At 45.7% G+C, this 20,994-nt stretch overlaps 1 protein-coding gene across 3 annotated transcripts in view; it reads left to right on the top strand.

Annotated features, from left to right (window-relative positions):
• Window positions 1–20,994, top strand: part of LOC143172282 (SET-binding protein-like) — a 260,552-nt gene that overhangs the window by 109,957 nt on the left and 129,601 nt on the right. For 2 of the 3 annotated variants that reach the window (XM_076361525.1, XM_076361522.1), the window contains one exon: window positions 10,920–10,991. The exons of the other annotated variant lie outside the window; for it this stretch is intronic. In XM_076361525.1, the coding sequence (XP_076217640.1) occupies window positions 10,920–10,991 (72 nt within the window). The remainder of the gene's footprint in view (window positions 1–10,919; window positions 10,992–20,994) is intronic. 3 annotated transcript variants of the gene reach the window in all.

Here is a 20,994-nt window from a genome sequence, read left to right as displayed (position 1 = left end):
TTAAGAAGCTTAATTCATTAGTGTTTACAAAGTGTTTCTAGATCCTCAGATGGAAGGCTCTATAAACAGACAAAGTATTACTAATTGCCAGCTTATACTGAATTGTAAAGTGAAAATAAAGATCGCTGGAGGAAAGAGAAGGTGAATTTTCTGATGAGCTGCATCAGTCTAGTGGCTTTAAGTTAAACAGTTTAGCAGTTTGATTTCCCGTTACCATCATCTTAAAAATCTCCAGTCTTTTCTATAGGTGTAATATTTGGCCTCCAGTTTACTTTGGGGAAAATCAAGGCACATCTGAGTCTGCAAGTCAGGCCTCCTGTACTAAAGAATAAATCATAGGCTTAATTCGGGTAATCATTCCTGAATGTATACCATGAAGTTACATTATTTTAAATGGAATTAATCCTGATTTACAGAATATGACTTTCAGTGGTGCTGTTCAATTTACACCAAAATATATTAGAAAAACCGTCTCGCACATCTTTACAGCTGAGGAGCACACCATGGTACTAATGTTCAGAGCATTTCAAAGCATATGGGGTGGGTTTTTTTGTTTGTATGGTTTAGTTTCATGTTTTTTGTCCTCTTCATTCAGCCCTGGCAGGAAAAAACAGACTGGTTTATTCAGTCTTTTCCACTTTCTGAATTTCCTGCAATACCACAGCGATGTCGTGCTTGGGTTCCTAGTTAACTTTTTGTTGGCGTTTTGGAAGGTATCAGGAATCGGAAAAAGTTGGGTAACTTGTGTTGTTTGTATTTATAAGTTGTGTTATTTATATGCATTTTTCTGCCAAGCCTGATCCTTTAGGACTAAGCTCTGTAATAGGTTTCTTCAAAAATTAATCATAGAAATGGAAAGAAACTTAGTGCTCTTTCACTCTTTAAAATACACCACATTTTATTTTTTTTCTCAAACCACACTGTTAAAAACGTAGTGGATAGCCATTTCCCACTTGGCCCCCAAAGGGTGAAATCCTCATCTGGTATAAATTGGCGTAGCTCTATTCAAATCAGAGCGACTACATTAATTCACTCCAGCTGAGGCTCCAGCCCTTAAAACACCAGCGAGGAGAGCGAGTTTTGCACAGGATGGATTTTTGGGCTGGGTGGAAGGTTTTGCTGTGTAACTTAGTTATGTGTCCAGGCTCTGGGCTGTGGGAAACTGTCTATTTGACATCTGCAGCATACGCAGCAAATGCTTTGGCAGTTTGAGTTAATGCCTTTTGAATTTGCAGGTTGTTTACTTTCAGCTTGAATGTGGATTTGCTTTCAGCCTCAATGGGAAATCTAACATAAGAAGTAATAGGACCAGCCATCTGTCCGAAAGGGTATGAGAATTCCTGGTTTTGAACCAATAATGGAGATCAGGAACAAGTTCACCCCCTGAGTAATCTCTGGCAAATTATTGACGTGCTCCTTGGATTTCCGACCCGGGACCCAATCCCTCTGGTGCAGTGTGAGCAAGCGTAGACTTAGGAGATCAGACCTGTAAAATGAACGTGGTCAACATCCCTTTCCACTGGTCGCTTCTATAAACAAGCGTTGTTCCAGCCCTTTCTTCCTCCGCTCTGATTTACAACCCATTTTGGCGTATAAACCGTGCACCTGTGAAGCAGTCTGCTCCATCGTCGCTGAAGCCTGTGATCTCGGGGGAGTGGTAAACAACACGAGTGAATGGGAACCCCCATCTCTCGCCAGCGTTTCCTGCAAGTAAATATCAATCCATGTGGTAGTCATAAGCAGAGAATGGTGTAATAACTAGATAGATTGGGTCACTTTTTCAAAAAAGCTCAGGGCCAGATTTCTCAACCGTTCAGCACTCTTGAAAGGGTCCAGATTTTTTACTTTCTTTCTTTCAAGCCAAAAGTTAAACCCATCCCTCCCTCCCACCATCTAAACGAAGAAGCTGCACAAGAGCCAAGTTTTGACAAAAATGATCAGCATCCTGCAGCATTTAGCAGGACACAATGAACAGATTTTGCAAAGAGCACAACTTATGATGGGTGATGGAGCTTCTCCCGATTCACGCATGTGGACACAAATGGGGACTTTGGCCTCCTGTACCTGTCTTGCTCACCCACAAGAAGTGCCATCAGCTTCAGTGAGAAAATGCTTAGACTATATGTAATGTGCTGTCAAGAAGGCTGTGCCCTTGTTTTGGAAGCCTGTGTAGTATAAACTCTTGGTCACACTTTTTCCACTGACTTCGTCCGTCGTTTCTGTTGACTTGGATTGAGTTATTCTGATTTGTACCAGCTAAAGACCCAAGTCTTGGTCTCCAAACCACTTGGATGAGCTGAAGAGCATTGCTTGAGTAATTAATAAATAATAGGAAAGGCAGGAAAAAAGACTACAAAAAATAAATCAGGAAGAACATCATCTGGTCTTTAACAGCAAAACATTCATTCTTTACTACATGTAGAGTAAATGTATGTGCTTTTAACCTTCCCAAGGTGAATAGTCCAGGGACATAGGATATCTGGCAACATCCTTAAAAGCACACTGGTCTGATTCTGGTCTGCCTTACACACTGAGGAACATTACTTGAGATATCCTGGTGTAAATCCAGCCAGAGATCAAAACCAGCCCTGCAACAGCTTTTGTTTGTCCAGAGGACTTAAGCAAAACATACCACTTTCATCCCAACAGCACCATCCCCGGGCTATTTTACCTCAATTACACTCTGATTTAAGAAAACTGGAGGGCACCGGATCGTGTTCAAACTGTTTTCTTTCTTCCTTCTCTGTCAAATTAGGGCTACTGCAGATCTGATGAGTTTCCAGATTGGGTGGGGAAACAAGACTCTCTTCTAAGTCCTTATTTTGTTTATTGATTCAATAGTATTTACTGACTAATAACCACCCAAGGCTAACAGGCTTATTTGAACTGGGAATGCTGTGATCTCGCATCTTATCTATGGGAAGAATAGCCAGCTTACAGATAAGTAGTCTGCTTATGGTGGGAGAAATCAGGGCTTGTAGTCCTTTCTTAGGGAAGCCAACTTGGTTTTCTGCCAATTTTCAGGGAGTCTTCTTTTCTTTTAAAGTTTTCCATACAATCATAGCACTGTTTTTCCTTATTTCCCTCGTATGTGTGCAGTCATGAGAACCAGGATGTCTTGAAATTAAATAAGCACAGTCCAACCTTCAAGTCAAAGACTTTGTGGTTTTAGGTTTTGCTTGGAACCAGAAGCAGAAGAGCCAAAACACCGCGTAAGAGAAGAAGAAGAAGAAGAAGAAGAAGAAGAAGAAGAAGAAGAAGAAGAAGAAGAAAGCTGTTTTCGTGGTATTTTTGGCATGGGTGACTGCTCTGAGAGATACTGGAAATCATGCAACAAGGGTCTGTTCTTAAGACACTCCCAGCCCTGCTCTGAAGGCTGAGGGCTTTAGATAAGCATCTGCATGTGGGGATCTTTATCCAAAACAAACCACCCAACCTTTTGTAGTTCATCCGTCACTAATAGTGATTTCCCTCTCTGCATCTCTCCCCATGCACTTGCGCACGCACACAAGTTCTTCGAGGCATCCTAAAAGCTTTTCCCTGCCGGTACATTTTAATTGCCTCTTAAGCAAAATTTTCTCCTCGGTGAAGAGAAAGAAGAACGCAATGAAGTGCCCTGTGCTGCCCGAAGGATTTTCTCTCCTCAACCTCACCACACACATCGGGATCGCTTTCCTCCCCCTTCTCCTTTGCCACATCTTCTCCATGTTTTGCACGATTGTTTTCTTTCTTTTCCAGCCTGGAAAAAAACAACATCCCTCCCCCCCCCCCAGCAGCATGGGTGACAGAGACAGAGAAATCAGCACAGTGTCAGCAAGAGTTTAGCCCCGCAGCTGGGACCTGAACTTTCAGCGCTGGGTCACTGCACTAAAGCAAGCCAGATTGATACAAAGTGCTTGCTCATCCTGGGAAGGGAAGCATCAGAAGCCAGTTGATAAAAATCTTTAGGCACCATCTATTGTGAGCTTACAGCAGTGAAGGTTGAGTTTTTCCTGGGAAGGATCACCGCGGAGTGTATATTTACTGTCGTAACCCCCAAAATGATACAATATTCAGATGCTCACTGCACTGGGGGGATATAGCGTAGGGGCAGTGTAGATTTTAGAGCTGTTGAAATTGGAGATGGAGCTATGTGGACTCAACGTGCTGCGTACTGTGTGAAGTTTTCAGCTCTGAAGACCTGAACGATCATGTCTGCCAAGAGTTAATGTGCTTAGAAAGAGGATGCTAAAATATTCTTTCCCACTCCAGTTTGCAACTGAGAACTTGTTAGTCTGTAATATCTTTTATTTATAGCGCCTTTTGACTCAAAGGATCTGCAAGTGCCTCTAGCTGGGAGTCACTTCAATGAGCTACAGATACCTCCGGGCGGGGATGCTTCTCTGTGGGGACCTCTGACTGAGGTTTCAGGATCTGCTTTGCCATGGACACGTGTGAGGGACCCAGTCTGCCCTGCCAAATGCCAGCACTTGGTACTAAAGCCTGGAGGGAAGGGCAGAAACCCACCCTAAGCCTGAGGAATAACAAAGAGAGAAAACAGATGCGTAAACCAGCTGGGAGAGAGGATTTGGATGGACACCGGCTGACTTTGGAAGCAGACATTGGGAGGAACCATTGCCAACGCTGGATGACATCCTTATGCAAAGGGCCTGGGACAGTGAAGCCACAACTCAGAAGAGGGGATTTGGTGGACCTACTTGGATATTGCTTCATCCAACACAGTCACCCCCAGCTGTGCTGCGGTGGCCTGGAGGAAGTTCCGACGTGGATCTTGTGCAGGGTATACATCCCAGTGGCAGAGGTGCTCCTAAGGGCACCAGCCTGAGGCTCAGTTTAAGTATGCAAAAGTACACGTCCCTTAATGAGTGCAGTCACAGCAGGGCATCTGCTTATTTTAAGTCCACTTCAGTGCCTGCCCATCAGCTGCTCCACATGCAGCAGCTGGCAGCAGCCGAAGGACCAGCTCCTCCATGTGGCTCCTGGCAGCTAGAGGGTGTCATCCAGCCCTCCACTTTCCTCCTGCGTTATACGTGCAGGCTAGGGAAGCAAAAGTCAGACCAACTGACGGGTTTACGATTCCAGCCTGAGATTTCTGCTTCATCCACAGCCAGGCGAGATTTTGCCAAGATACATATTAGGCAGCTGCTCAGGACACTGCTGTTTTGTCTGTACCACCCCGAGCATGCTGGCTGGCTGGCTGTTTCCCGGTCTGTCTCAGCGACCCCTCTTTTGAGCCGGTTGTTCTGCTATTCCCTGGGGTGGCCAGAGCGTGTTCGGCGAAAACCAGCCTTTTCCTGGCACTTTTGCCAGCCCCCCTGAGGGACTCGTTGCCACAGGGAGCAGAGGCATCGAGCCTGAGACACAGCGGGTGCCCATCTGTTTCACCACCCTTTAACTCCTGTGGCTTCCAAGGAGCCCCTCCTGATGTGTCTCAGTGGTCAAGGGCATCCAACCAGGCTCATAAAAAGCCCCATGGACATGAGTGGCCGCTTACAGGGCCATTCTCTGCTCTGGGTCTCCAGCTTGGCTTGCAGCTTAATGCACTCGTGCCACCATGCTAAAATCCTCAGCGCATCTTCTCTCCTCCACCCATACCCCTCCCAAGCCATCCCCAGCATCAGCATCAACATTATTATTTTTTTTTTCTCCAAATCTCTTTCCTCCAGGCACCAGAGAAGGTGCATTTTACACCACTTTATCTCCGTCATGCATATGTCAGTGTTTCAAACCCCAGTTTAATTGGAGTCACGTCGCTGGCTGAAAGTTGGCTCTCTTGGGTCCTTTCCATGGAGAATATGCATTTTGCTTCAACCTTTCTCTACCTCCCAACGAAACCTGTCTCCTCCCTCCTTCGTGGAGGGAGCTGGGGCTTGCACATCCCGGCATGCACAAGGGTCATGCTGCCAGCTTTTAGGGCATCTCTCACTCTCTCCTTCTTCCTCTGAGAAGAGCATACATATTTTGTGTGTACATATGGGGTTTTTTTCCCCCTTCTTGGTTCATTGAGTGTTACATCACCTTTCACTCCCTTTGGTGCTCCTTCCACACGTGCTGCTTTGGATTTGTAGGTGGGAGTGGGAGGGAGCCCCTCTATGGACAAGCTAAGAGGGAAAAAGGGAAGAAAAAAACCTAAAAAGAAAAAAAAAAAAGGAATAAATATTTGGGAGGAGGGCGTTTAAGAGGAGAGAAAAACAAATCAAAGCTGGTGCCAGGCTGGAACCGGCAGCTGGTTGCCAGCGCAGCAGGCTGAGAAGTTGTTGGTGGAAGCGCTCAGTGCCATGTTTGGGTTGCTTAAAAAAATACACCCTCCCTCCCTCCCTCCCTATTCTGCCTCTGTTTTTCTTCTGGCCCCACAAGCAGGAGGAGGAATTCGTTTGCCAAAAACAGGCTTGCAGGAAGTTTGTATTTACAGCAATGCCAAGGGATGCAAGAGGAGTATGTCCTGCCCCGTGACATGTGTGTGTGCACATGCGTGTGCGCCCGTGAGCAGTGCAGCTCGCCTGAGCTTGGGCAGCTGTGAGCTGGATTGGACCTGCCAGGCGTGTTGTGGGTGCAGTGGCTCTCCGTTCTGAGGAGATGCCAGTGCATTGGCAACCATGGCACGATTTTTTTTGCCGATGTGAGGGGAGGAGGTGGGAGGGCTGAGGATGGAGCAGAAAGGGGGGTGGGGGTTGGGGGGGGTGGAAGGTTGTAACGCTTGGCTGGAAAAATTTAGAGGAGTACAAAGGAGTGAGCGATGAAAAGGGGTGGTGGGAGGGGGGGAAAGGAGGCTGTGAACTGGCTGCTGTGGAGGTGGGAAGAGATTTATGTTTGCCGAATGGGTCTGGTTGGCAATGGGCTGGGAGGGTGTGGGGTGCCACAGGCGAGGTGGGGGGTGCCATGGGGAGGCTGATGGCCCCGGCGGCGAAGCGGTAGGGCTTTATTTTCTTCCTTTCTTTCCTCCTCCCTCCACTGGGCGCTCGGAGGAGAAGGCAAGACAAAAAGCTGAACCGGTGCCAAGAAGGAGCTGCAGCGACTCGAAAATGGCACTCTGCGCCGCACTAATATTTCGAAGCTGGGCTGCGCTGGAGAGCAGCGAAACGTGCTGGGAATGAGAATGGCTGCGGCCGCGGGGCCGCTGGCTGGGCTCAGGGGTGTTCTCCCGCCTCTCCGCTTCCCCTTCGCCTTTTAAACGTGACCCTCTTCTCCCCCATCATCTGCCCCCAGTGATATTTAGGCATTCTGGGGAAAAGAGGGGACCCTTGCTGGGGACTTGGGGTAGAGAGGAAGCAGAAGAGGGGCGGCCCCTTGCACCCTGGGGCTGGTGCAGCGTGGGAAGTGCCTGGCAGAAATGCTCTGCTTGTAGCCGGTCTCTAGCCCGTGTGTGTCTGTTACGATGCTTGCTGGAAATATAAGCAGAGAAGGAGCGAATGTGCTCATCCCCTCCTGCCATCTCTGTATTGAGGAGGGATTTTTATTTTTTAAATTTTCTTCCTAGGGAGGAAGAGAAGACTTGATTCCCAGGGAGTTTTCTGATTGTTTTCCTGTTGCCACTCCTTCCCCTCCTCCTCGCTGTCCTCCTCCTCCTCTCTCCGTACCCATAAAGCTGCTCTTGTGGCTCTGTATCCTGATGCAAGGTTACTTGTAGGACACACAAATCTCTGCAAGGTGCAGCGTCTCCTGCGTCGGTGTTCCCCTCTGTTTCTCATTTGCTGGGGGACGAGGCAACTTCCAGGCAGCTCCACGGCTCAGCTGAGCTGGTTAATGCAGTGTTGGTGCTTTGATTGCAAAAGCTCCTTCCTGCAAAGCCTGCTTGGATAAAACAGACAAAAAAAATCATATACGGCTGAAACTTCAACAGGAATTTAGAAGGTTAATTAATTTGCAAGGGATGAGCTGGAGTTTTGCTGTGATTTTTGTTTGAAAGAAAAGGTTTTGTCCTGCGTTTGTCCCCTCTTCCCTCCATTCACAGGCTAGGAAGAGGTACATGAAAGTACATTTTTTTTTTTATATGGGATTTTGATTTTTAAAAAAATCTTTTTAAAATTGTTACCAGCACAAGCATTCTTATATTAGTCCAATAGTTGAAGCTGAATGGAAAGATCTTCCACCACACACACACACACAGATACTCCTCTCTGGATCGCGCTGGCATTTGGATCTGAAGTTTTAGGTTAGCTTTACAGAAACTGGAGACTGGAGAAAGAGAAAACCCCTGCCTTTGGGTTTGAAAATGGGTCCAGATCCTGTTTTAACAACATTTTTAGCACTCACACAGCCAGCAGGTCAAGTTCAAGGAGACCTTTCCGAAGCACGGGTAGAGGCTCATTACCTTGCTGCATCTCAGAAGCTTGTGGGTTGTTGGGTTGTTAGCTTGGCCCAGTTTGTAGTCCCAGGCGTGGGATGATCCCGTGACCCATCTCTCACCTGAAAACCATGCCCTAGTATATATCCAAACCAATTCAAACCTCACCTTTGGTTTCAGGCACGTGGGCCTGGTTTTGGAGCACCTAATTCTGCTCGGGTAATGCCTTTTGGAAATACCGTGATAAATAGTGGGGAATTTAGGGAGACTTAAATGTGTTTTCCAGCCTGCTCTCCTCACCCTCTTCTTCTCACAGCTCCTCGCATATCAATGGTCCTTCCTCTGTGGAGGATCAAAAGATCAGTCCCAAATTAAGGCTCCTAGGAGGTGCACTCATTTCTGAGGTGATGCTAGCAGGCTTTGTATGAAGTAGGACGTCTGCAGCAACCGATCTCTCACCCTTCCTCCTCTCAGTTGTGCCTTGAACCATGTAGTTGCTGCAGCTCAACTTCATATTGCACAGAAGAGATGTTGTTGTCTCTTCTTGTGTTTTTCTCTTTGTCACAAGTGAGGGGTATGTAGTGCTTGGCCCAGGAAACCTTGGACAGGGTGAAGAAACCATGGCAAATGACAACAAGAAGGTTGGCCAAGTAACTTGGAGTAATCTGTGTGCCATTGTACGTTCCACTAGATCCCACCTGTTCTTCATGAACAAAGTATACACATAAAAATACGTGGGTTTGTATGCACACATGTGCTTGCTGTTTGCTTTTCAGTTGCCTCTTTGACTTAATGAGATGAGTTGTGTATTTAAGCCACCATCCTCACCAAGGGCACACACCATGCAGACCTTGCCTGAATTTCCCAACAGTCTTTGTTGATAATTTTGGCTGCAGCTGCACCTCTTTCTCTGGCCACAACCTCCTCTTTTTAAGCTGAGATCCCTGACCATGGGATGCCAAGCTACAAAAAAGAGTGCCAGGAGTGGGGATTAAAGCCCACATCAAAGTGAGCAGAGGAGACCCTGATGGCTGTCCTAACCTGCCACACACCTGCACAGAGCATGGCTCACACTTTTAGATGTGGAGCCAGCTTGTGTTTACTACTGATTTAAACCTCTTAATACTTCAGTTAGCAAATAACAATTCCCAACAGATTTATAGAGAGGATCCCAAAGATACGGACAAATATTAATGTGGACCAACAGCATCCACGTGCACAAAGTAGCGATGTGGTGTTTGTTATTCAGGAAGGTAAACTGAGGACAGCGAATGAAGAGACTTTCCTAAACCTTTATATTTCAGAGTGCAGACCTCTTTCATTTCCTCGATATCTTAACAATGCTCTGGAGTCAGGGAGCTTGTCCATCTTGGGACAAAAATGTTACTCTTGTACTTTCCAAGTGGTCCAAGTAAGCCATCTGGGCAGCTTGGTCATACTTCCCAAGAAGCATTGCAAGGCATTGACAAGGCAGCTGAATGTCTTTGTCTTTATTTCTCCCTGTATCAAAGTGTCTTTGGGTGTATTTCCCTGAAACATGATGTCTCATGAATCTCAAATCCTTCAAATCCCTCATCCTTTTAACACTTTATAATGAGAAATGTTGTCTGCTTGGAGTTGTTAGGAGATTACTTGTGTCTAGAAGGGTTAATCCGGAGGACTCTTCCAAGGCTATCTTCCACCCCTTCTCCCCACACCTTCCCCACTCTCAGTCTTTTATTTTTTTGGGCCGGTAACCTCACATTTCTGTAATCTAAATGTGCAAATGCTTTGCAGTCACGGTCCAGTAGCTGGGTTAATCTCAGACCCCTGGAGTGGCAGATGGCTGATTTGTTGCTGATTCCAGTTACAGAGAATCGTGCCACCTATTATCTTTGCACAGGCTGCTGCTTAAAAGGATGCCTTGGGCAAAATCAGTGAAAAGCAAAGCAAAGAAAACACTCTCTGATCTGCATCACCACAGGTGAAAATGTAAAATATTTCACCTTTGTGTGAAGGGCTCGAGAGGTGGACAAAGAGAGGAGAGGAGGCAGGAGGGGAAGAAGGGGAGAGGAAGATCTCATTTTCGTACCTGAATTGCAGAAGCACAGGGCAGAGCAAGTTTGCTGCAGTCATGATGTTGAATCCCAAGCACTTATCCTATTTTAAATGGTTTTGCAATGTGGCAATCCTTGGCTTCAGCTCCCTGTTTTAACTCTTAAACAAAGCAGGCTGGTTGGCATCCTGTGACACCTTCCTGCTCTTCCCGAGCCTTTCCGACACGGGTTGTCATAGGAATCCATGGCACCACTCCCTGCCGCCATGGTTCATTGCGTGCCCTGTGGCTGCTGGGGAAAGCCGTGATGGCCCCATGGTGCTGCCATGCTTACCAGGGCTACTTGGGAGGAGAAACCTACACATCTGTGTGGATTACGGAGAAGCTTGGGGGACCTTCCAAAACTGAGCGGGGCTGAGGGTGAGCCCCAGCACAGGGTGCTCAGAGGGCCCTGGCTGGCAGGTGGTGGTGGGCATGCAGAACGATGTAATGAAATGGAGAAGGGCAGAGCAAAACTTTGGATGCTTGTGACCATTTTCTGCACGGTCATTCCCACAATCAAGGTTTTCTCTTTTCTCTTTGCTCTGGGAAACGCCACAGAGTCAGATGAAGAGTTTGGGAAGAGAGTGTGGGTTCCCTGTGCAGAGTCCAGTGACGAAATCTGTGAACAAGGTAAGAACAAGGGGTTATGGCTGTGAAAGTTTTTGTTTCTTCCTTTTTCCCTTCCAAACCCATTATTGCAGTGTTAGACACGAAATTTAGGATGTGCATAGCACAGAAACTGATATTCCAAGCGCTAAGCGAAAGAGTCGAAAAAGATCAAGCTAAATAGGGCTTCTTTTTAATGCATGCCATTATGATGGTTTGGGGTTTAGAACAGTTTGTATTGTATCCAAATGTTCTATGTGTGAATAATTGTTACCAACCTCCTGACACCAGGACCTAATTAGGAAGTAAGAGCCTTAAATAGGCCATTTGCGTAGTGAGCTTCCATATGTCTCCTTGCGCAATTTATTTGCTTCACTCCATTGAGATATAATGAGAATGAAACTCCTAGAACTGCCTTTGACTCTGAGGCCCTCCTCTTCATCTCCTCTGCAGTTATAGCCCACTATTAAGAAGATAATATCTATTTCCCTTTGTTCAGAAAGAAAAAGCTACTGTACTGCTACTCTTATTCCAGATTGCCCAAGTTTCTCTATTTCTGAGTTTCCAACGGAAATAGAATGAGAAATGCCAAAACAACCTGCAGCCTAAGAAAGATGTAATGCTGTCAGAGAAAGCACAAAGAAGGTTAAGATAGGGTGATCTTGAAGGAATACTACTTACCATATCTATCTCAAAACCCTGCTGAAAAGCAATGTTGTGGTATTTCAGTCAATAGATATATTGTATAGATGCAATTTGAGGAACTCAATGTATAGATGCAATTTGAAGAGCGCTGTGTTGGTTCTGTTTGGCTTTCTCCCTGCTAGGATGTGAGGAAGGCGGAAAGGTTGGTACAAGGCTGCCTGAGTTTTGTCTTAGTTTTGAATATTTAGCTCAGCCTGGATCAACATGCTCTCTGGGGCTCTCTGTTCATGTTATGTTGCAGAACTTTGTCTTTAAATATGGTTTGAGAAGATATCCTTTATTTCCAAACACCTCGTACATGCATGACTCCACCCCATGCTTCAAGTGTCCTGCTTCCTTCTTTTACTCCCATGAACCCAAAGTCAGCAAAACTTAAACGTATGATTGAGTACCATTTTCTACCGGGATGAACTTTAATGAGCACTCAAGGTTTTGCTTTTGTTTTCCCCCAAATCAGGGCCTTATTTAGTTTCCCAGTGAAAGACAGTTCCACTTGCAATGATTTTGTTTATGATAATTCACTTGCACGTTCCCTTCCAGGAATTGTCATTGCCTTCCAGAAGGGAGGTTAGTGCTGGTCTCCTCGCAGTGATAATTATAATCAGACCTGTCAGCCTTCACACAGTCTACGCTTATCACTTGCATTTAGGAGGATTTTTCCTGAAGCCTATTACCAGTGCTGCTTCTTAGGGAAAAATAGTCATGATTTTTTCTGCTAATCTTTGATGGCTCTCAGCTTTGAAAGCTTGGAGAGGAGCAAAATGACTGCCAGTTGCAGTTAAAGAAACTGTCTGTTGGTTCTGGTGTAGAGCTCTGCATCTGGAGAGCCAGGGAGCAGGCGGATAGTCTGGGAAATGCTGAGGGGTTTAATTTTGTTGTGACAACTCTTCAGGTGTGCGGGAGATGCAAAACAGTGCTTTTTCCAATGGTAATGCTCACAGAAACCAGCTCTGCACACCCACTAGATGAGGGCTTCAGGTGGCAGGTGGTTGTTGGCAGTGGTACCCTCTCTCCCTGCTGTTTTGGGCAGCGATCTGTGGTTTTGCCCATGTTCAACCACCTGGATGCAGAGTGGCCAGAGAAGGGGCTGCGGTCAGTGCTGGAGGCGATGGCTGGCATCCAGGGACGGGCGCAGTGCGGGACCAATGGACCCACTGCCACCGGCACACCGCAGTCCAGCGGTGACCAACTGGACAATGTGGTGGTGGTGGGTAGGATGTGGTTCAGTGTTTTATTCATCCCAGGATGTTTGAAAATTGTCCACCCTCGTGTTATTCACTGGGAAACACATTGCCCCATTTACTAGATTTCCCCCCATTTTCACTCCATTATTCCTATTGATATGCTAATAAGCCCCCTTTCTTTGCTTTTTGCTTTTTGTTAACTTAAAAAAAAAAAAAGTAATTTTTACTTTCATTAGTCTAAGCGAGTGATGTATCTTTCAGACCCTTCTATGTTATCACCGTGCTCTTTGCATGTTCTCAGAGATTTGGGTCCCTTGATTTTGGCAGAATTTGAGGATTGTCAGCACTTTATAGCTTTTGTAGCAAAGGAAATGGTGGGAGAGTGGGAACTCTCGCGTTCTCTGCAGCTATATATTTACAATGTGCAGGGATATGATTTGCCTTTGTTTTATTTAAATTCTGGCAACTAGAGATTTATTTATCAGGTGTCACTCCCTGAAGGAAGATAAATGTCATATAGCAAAGACTTCATCTATTATACAAACAGATTTGAAAGCTTTGCTATTGCATTCCTCTGCCTGCCGCACGGAGTAAAATTGCCTTCGGCTGAACAGAGACAGAGTGATACTTAGCGGTAGCATCTTATGACCTTTTGATCAGTTGAGATCTCAAGCCATATTAGTGGACAGATTATGATGTGATGGAAAGAGGGCCAGGAATAGCCTTTTTATCATGAGATCCTTCCTATGAATATCCTTCTTCGGTATATTCAGGTGGTTAATCACTAGGGCCAGGACAATCATTTGAAAACAAGGGAGCGAAATACCAGTACAGGCAATCCAAATACCCTCGGGTTTGCCAACTACAGTTGGACATTACAGCTTACAGTTTCTCCCTAATATTCTCCTACCCTCCTGTTTCTATCAAGGTTGTGGGTGACCTTGCAATATTTCCAACTACTAATAACCCCATTTTGGCAGAAAGTTCTACACAAAATGGACCCTGAGTCCTTGGACCACAGGGGAGCTGCAGTCCCCGACTCAAAGGTACGCACATGGTGAATATGGATATCTGACTGCAAAGGGGAACGTTCACATGGAAATGTCTCTGTGTCGTTTTTGAGATAACAGTGATGCTTAAACCTATTTCAACCCTTTTTAGGAAAAAAATGCAGGTTTTAAAAAATGCATAGCCCTGATAGTATTTTTCTTTTTTACGGAGCCAAACAGAAACAAGAACAACATTTACATTGATCTTACCTACCTGCCTGTACAGGGTTACTCCTTAAACTTTGCTGTAGGTTTAAATTAGCCTCCTTTTTATCTTAATGGCCTATATGAATCTTCAACCTCCTTGATAATTGGGCATAAAGGAACTTTTTTTCATTTCTGACTCTGCACGTCAGTAATGGTTGTGCCAAAGTTTGATCTGGCTGCTGTGACCACTTTTAGAAGGAAGGAAGGATGGACACGTGTTCGTGAAGTCCGATGTAAACGCATTTGGGTCTGTCTGAGCCTGAGCACATGCCCAGGCAGCTCATGCTGGTTATGGAGCACGTAGCATAGCCCTGTACACCTTAGCACAGGGGTATCCGAGTTGTACACGTTTTGTTTCCTCTTGAAGCCAAACGAGCTGCTCATTTTCCTGATGGGAAGAGGGAGAAGGGCTGGCCGTGTGCGAATACCAAACTGCTGTCAGTGCAGTGGGGATGCTGATGCATCAGGTCTGGAGAACAATAGCTGCCACAGCCCTATGGAAACTCTTTGAAAATGAGAAGGTTATGGAGGTGGAGGAAATGCACAGCAGGACACCGTCTCCTCTTATCTCCCCCAGCCTCTTCAATCAGGTGCCTGCTGGGCTTCCCACTCCTCCTGCCTTTTGCACTAGATCATAGGATCATAAGGTATTAGATTCTACTGGCATGAAGTCATCCGCCATCCTCCTGGCATTATAGCTTCCTGAGTCAGGGAGCCGCCACAAAATGCTGAGGTTGTGAGCCCACATGGTGCTTCTAGCTGCAGCTGCCAGGGCCACAGAGGTGTCCAAATAGGAGCTGGGTGGAGACACCAGCTGCCTGACACAAGTCTCCACCACCTTTTCTTTGGGAAAAGCAGCCACTGCAAAGGGTGGATGGCAGCCTTGGTGCTGTCGGTTCACCAAGAAAGTGCCATTGCTGAAATACAGCTGGCTCACTATGATAAGGTGCTCCTTCCCAAGCTCCATCTGCAAACCACAAGTCGGTTGCTGCACGGGTGATGCCTACAGACAAACACTGTAAGCGTCACAAGCGAAACCATTCAAAGGGGTGGGTTTCTCTGAACGTCTCCCATCTGAGAGTAAGAGCTTCTGATGACAGCTTTGAAACCTTTTCACTGAGAAGGCTTTGTGGTGTGTGTGGTGAAGTGGGTGTAGGTACGAAATGTTTCCCCTGCCTCCCTCCACTGCCTCGTAGTGCTTGAGTGCCTGTGGGGTGTAGGAGGGTGCCCAGATTTGGGTGACACCATACCAAGATCTTCCCTCTTGGTGTGGGATTGCATTAATGCTGCTGTGCCTTCTGCCAGATGGTCCCTGCCCTGATATAGTCAGTTCTTCTCAAAGTAAAGTGCTTGTGTTCAGCTTCTTGTAGCTCAGAAGGACCTATGAAAACAGACTCGCTTTGCCTTGGGCAGCTCAGCAGAGAAATTCCTGTGGGACATCTTATGGTCCTCCAGTGTAGCATGGTTAGAGCCTATGGCAACTGCTTGAGGTGGAATGCTTTTTTAGGGGTATGCAATTTAAAGTTGCAAATGATGAAGATGTAGGATCAGGCAGATGACAGTGGTGTGGGAAGGGAAAAAGAGGACAGTGGTTTGTTTATGAAGTTAAGCTGCCCATGTAGAACTTTGTCATTTTAAACACATAACATCTGGTTCCTTGCAATTTTATTCTTAGACTGCAGACAGCAGTAATCTACAGTTTCTCACTGAGTAAGAGTGATATCACGAACCAGCAAAAGATTATTGTTATAACCAAACTTAGAGCCATACAACTCCCTTCTCCTCGCTGGAAAGAGGTGATCTTGGGCAGGAAAAGGTGAAGAAGCACATATGACATACCAGTGTCTTAGGCTGCATCTATCTTAAGCAAGTTAAGCAGTATCTGGGAACGTCGCTCGGCACGGGAGTGTGACTGGGTATACTCAAACTACTAGACCAGTCCTTGGCACGCTTTTGGTCCATGACAACTAGCAAACTCTTAAATCATTCATAAGCATGGACCAGGGTTCATTCCAGTGAGCCGTTTGCATTTAGCTGCTGCATTAGAGAAGCTAAGACATGGTGGCGAGCAGAGATACGAACCATTCTGTGCCAGTTGGCCTCAATGCCTGGGAATATTGCTGGGCACATTTAATTTACTAGTGGCTGAAGAGGCTCAGGCTCAGCTGAGAAACTGGACTTCATCATCCTAAACTCCATTTGTCTGCAGTGGGAGAGAGAGGGGAGCCACCCTCAGAGGCTGATTCAGCCTCCCTTGGTCCTGACGTCTCCAAAACAAAGATGGCAGCTGAGGCAGCTAAGCCTACAGGGTCCAACACACTGATAGGGAAAAGGCTGTATTATCCCAGAAAAAGGCTATGTATAGTACAGATGTATTTCCTGCATATTTACTAGTCACCTCCCCTGCCTCTCTGAGCTGAGATTAAAAGAGTTTTAAGCCATTCAGTTGTTCTTTCCTGCAACAGCGAGTGCCACGAGTTATTTTTCTTCAGAGAAAGTATTTCTTTTTTCCTCACCATAGGAAGGCTCCTTTTTCAAAAGGTTCCAGTCATAAGACTGGTGCTCTGTACAATTTCCTTTTGATGGTTTGGTGGTTGGTAGTTAAATGTGTTCATAGGAGGCAATTGTAGATTTATAGATAATAAAACAGCTCATGGAAGGATATGGCATTATGTCTTTTGAATATAAGTAAACCCTTTGTTTGATAAAGTTTTTTTTTCAAGTTTGCCCTATCAATATATATATACACATACACTTTTTCACACTGAAGCAAAAACCTAGGTGGAAAAAATAACTTTGGCTCGACTACTGCAACCAAAGTGTAATGTTTTATCATCTTTTCTTTCATTGAAATCTGTTCATGCACAAAGTGATCTGATATAATACACATTTAAACACATTAAAAAAAAAAAAAAAAATCCCTTCAAGAATACCTCAAGTGTTTGGTCACAGTGGGGATGAAATTATTGATGTAATTTGGCACATATTTGGAAACATGACCTTAATCTGCAGGTTTCAGTGAAGAAGGTATTTTCTCCGGGTATTTCAGTAAGTCAGATAAGTAAATTATATTTTTGACATGTTAAAGATGTTCCATCTTAGACAAAGGAAGCAATATCCCAGTTGTGTCACTGAAACTCAATGCCCTCTGTTGCTTGTTAACAACTGCACATTTATTGTTTCAGTGTCCCAGTTTGCTATCAAGTATCAATGCACTGCTACATACCAAATAATCAATAGTTCTGTCAGTTGAGTATGCCCTAGAAATACAATATTACTGTTAATATTGATCCACACAGCAGAAATCAAGGCATGAAACTTTACAGGCATTACTTGCTAGCACCCTGGCTTTTACTTGCAGAGCAACCGGCTTGAAAATCGCTACGGCGTGCTATCCCCCAGGGACCAATGTTTCCTGCACACCCTCCTTCTGTGTATAATAATGAGTACGAACATAAACACAGTAGTATCAGTGCACATGCGACCTGCAGATATGGTGCATATAGTTTCATTTCAACCTTCTGTGGTTTCTGGGTGCAGCAAACCAGCTGCAAAGAGCACCGGTAAAATCAAGCTGCATCAGCTCTGGTCTCCTCCTCTAACGGTGCAGCGGAGCAGCTTGGCTGGCCAAACTAATCAACGTCCCGGTGTGCTCTTCTTCATGGGAAGAGTGAGACGGGCTACAGACGGATGGCTTGAGACCTCCGGCAGCCGCCTTCAAGCGTCGTGAGCAATGTCGTTAATGAAGATTCGTGCGGTTTGCTTGCGGAGGTGACTTCAGGCTCAAGTTATCGGTCAGGAGGAAAAAAGCCCCGCAACATCGAAGTGCGGTGGTAGTGTCAAGAGCATCCATTCTTTGCTCTCCTGCCCCCCCATACTGCCAGGTTGCCTTGGCAGGAAGAAAATGTGGTGCTCCCCATTCCCACATGTGCCTTCACACACACCCCTGTGAGTTTGGCGGTCTTTGCCGTATCTGTAATGGCTTTGCAATGAAGCTGTGAATGAAAGTTTGGCAGATTGATTTTACAATTGTCAGTCTTCCCAGAAACAGCCCAGAATTTCATTAACTAAGATATAGGCATGGTTTCCTATAAGCTCTTTTCAGATCTTACTAGATCCAGATAGATTAAATCAGTATTTTATCTATGTCCCACCAAAATTAGTTGGCACATTATTCTTCATATAGGAATACTATAGCTCTGGTCTCTTGTATTTGAGCAGCAGCTGCACTATAAGATGTTACCATCACTGACAGTGTTTCTTTAATAAGTGGCTCTACTTCAATAATAAGAGTGCTGGGGAGAAAGTAACCTGAACATGAGCAGAGCATAACCTCGGTGAGGATAAGCAAGGAGATGTAGGCATTTGGGAGAAGGCAGTGGCTCCACCATGCCACCATGGCTGGGAAAAGGTGCAGGACAATGATGGAAGGGTGAAAACAGGAGCCTCAGATGACTGGAAGGAGTCCATGAGAGCCCCTACAGAGGTGAGGGAGGAAAACAGCTTTCCTTACACATGCTTTAGGAAGAATGAATCAGGAGAAATGGTACCCTCTGCAGTGCCTCGCTCCCCTCATTGGCAAGGTGGCTTCATCTTTGATTCAGTGCAGTCAGGACCTGCTGTGCTCACAGACGGTATCAGGCAGAAGGGTAAGGTATGAATGGAGCAGGCTGGTAGTAACAAAGAGCCACTTGCACAAAGCCCGCTGAAATCACTGGGAAGACACCCAGAGGCTCCTTTTTCTTTAGGTCACTCCTGTCATAAGAGCCTTCCTTGCAGTGTGGCGGAAGGAGGGGCAGCACCCCAGCCCATGTGGCTCCTGACGTGGAGCCATCTGAACCTTGAGTGACTCACTCTGCTAACATGGTCACGCACTCAGCTGTCCCGCAGGGTCTGAGAAACTTCCCACAGCATATGAAGGAACGTGACTGACGGTGGCCAGGGTCCTCCCGTCGGTGGGAGGCATGTGTGCCGCAGGGTGTCAGCCTTGGGTTTTTTTTTTTAATGACGTTACCAGCTTAGTTTTGTCTTCCAGGTGACCTTTACCCACATCATCAGGGGTCCCCTTGCTGCCAAGGAGCAAATTCATCAGCCTTATCCTTCATCTGAGAGCTTCAGCTTATCTCCTGCATGGCAGGCCATTTAGCACCTGGGAGATGAAGCTCAAGACAATGTCTTGGGAAGTCTATGTGAGGAACAAGAGACGTGTATTATCTCTTACTGGGAGGAAGCAAGGTCAGGTTTGATGTGCTCAGTGCAGTCTGAGTTGCAGGGGAGATGCAATGCAAGGCTCTGTATCTACTGGCATTTCCTAAGACCCGACTTCATATCAAAGATTACATTTCAATACTTTTTCAGAGGGAAGAAACAAAAATCAGCCAGGAGCAGGTATGACTTATAGCCCAGGGTTGCTACTGTGCAAGAACGTGGAGTTAGAGCTGAAGTCATCAGCTGTGGCTGTGTGCTATCAACAAAAGGAGGTGATGCCATGGTTGCACGCTCTTCAAAACATTTCTCCCTCCAGCAGTATCACCTCTTCTCTGTAGAGCCTCAGCAGCTTACTTCAGCTGCTTCAACTGAAACCACAAATGATGTCATGATATTTTTTTTTTCATTGGATGGTGAGTGAATGGCCATTTCTGCCCTTATCTCCTCTTTTAGATAAAATGCCCCCAAATGCCGTCATTGAAGTTCAGAGGTCATTGGTGACTTTAAAATCCTCTCCAATTGCCTTGGATCAAAACCAAATGAAATAAAAATCAATGTGACAGTCAAGAGGTCAAGACACCAAAAATGATGTGTCCAATGCAAGCAGCTTGCTGGTTTCAGAGTGTTTCTGGCAGCCATCTGCTTGTTTGAATTTGAGGATGTGACGCTTTTAAAAGTCAGAGAAAAAAAAATGCGCTCGACCACAGTCTTCAGATATTTTACTTGATAACAAGACTCTCTTTTTTGTGCCCATTTTCTTGCAGCCTCAAGAATGTCCTGTTTTGCAATCATACTGTCAGCAGGTGTTCGTGGCACTGAAATACCACAATGTGTAATTCTCTAATTTAAAAAAAAATCTTTCGAAGCCTCAAAACATTTTCTCCTCACCCCTCTTCATGAATGAGCAACAGACTAGAGTGTGTTATTAAAACTCAATAGCCACTATTATTAGTTACATGGTTAACGATTGGCCCTTTTTAGCTAAAGAGATACATCTTTTTCGTGCTACTCCTATTTCAACTCTGTGGTCTCAGCCTTGTCCTGCGTAACAAAGAAACCAATCCTTTTATGGATGGTGTTAACCGAGACACCAGTGACCGAATCACATTTAAGAGCTAAATTCCTCTTTTATTCTCAAAGGTGGTCAGGACCAAAGCACCGTGAGGCTGAGGCTGGAGAGAGAAACTTGAACTCCTGGTGTATCCTTCCTGTGAACAAATAAAGACATTATAGATTCCCTCGCTGCCGATGTGACCCCTTTAATCAGCAGCATGTCCACAGTTAAGAAGATTATATTGTTGTAGTCCATAAAAATCCCTGCTGCGGCTGGAGCATCATAAAGCAAATATATTATTGTTCTTGGCCCAAAGATTGTATGACATTAGAAGGTGAAGATGGGAGTCGAAGGGTTGGCAGAGACAGGCAGGCAGCAGTGGGAAAAGGCTTCACGGTGCCTATCGACGCACCCAGGTGTGACCGGCTGTTACTGGGGTTGTGTGCATCACACTGGGAGAGGTTTGCAAGAGGACTGTGGAGAAGGCTGGTGGATGTGTAACGAGAGCCTTTCCTCTGCAGGAGAGACAGCCGTGGGGAAGAGATGAAGGTGTATTAGCAGAAGTTGTTTACCCTCTTACTTGGCACTTGCTTAGGGAAAACATTCTTTCTGGATTTTTA

This window comes from Aptenodytes patagonicus, chromosome W, assembly GCF_965638725.1.
Source record: "Aptenodytes patagonicus chromosome W, bAptPat1.pri.cur, whole genome shotgun sequence".
Taxonomy (NCBI): Eukaryota; Metazoa; Chordata; class Aves; order Sphenisciformes; family Spheniscidae; genus Aptenodytes; species Aptenodytes patagonicus.
This window is presented reverse-complemented; position numbering and strand designations above follow the sequence as displayed.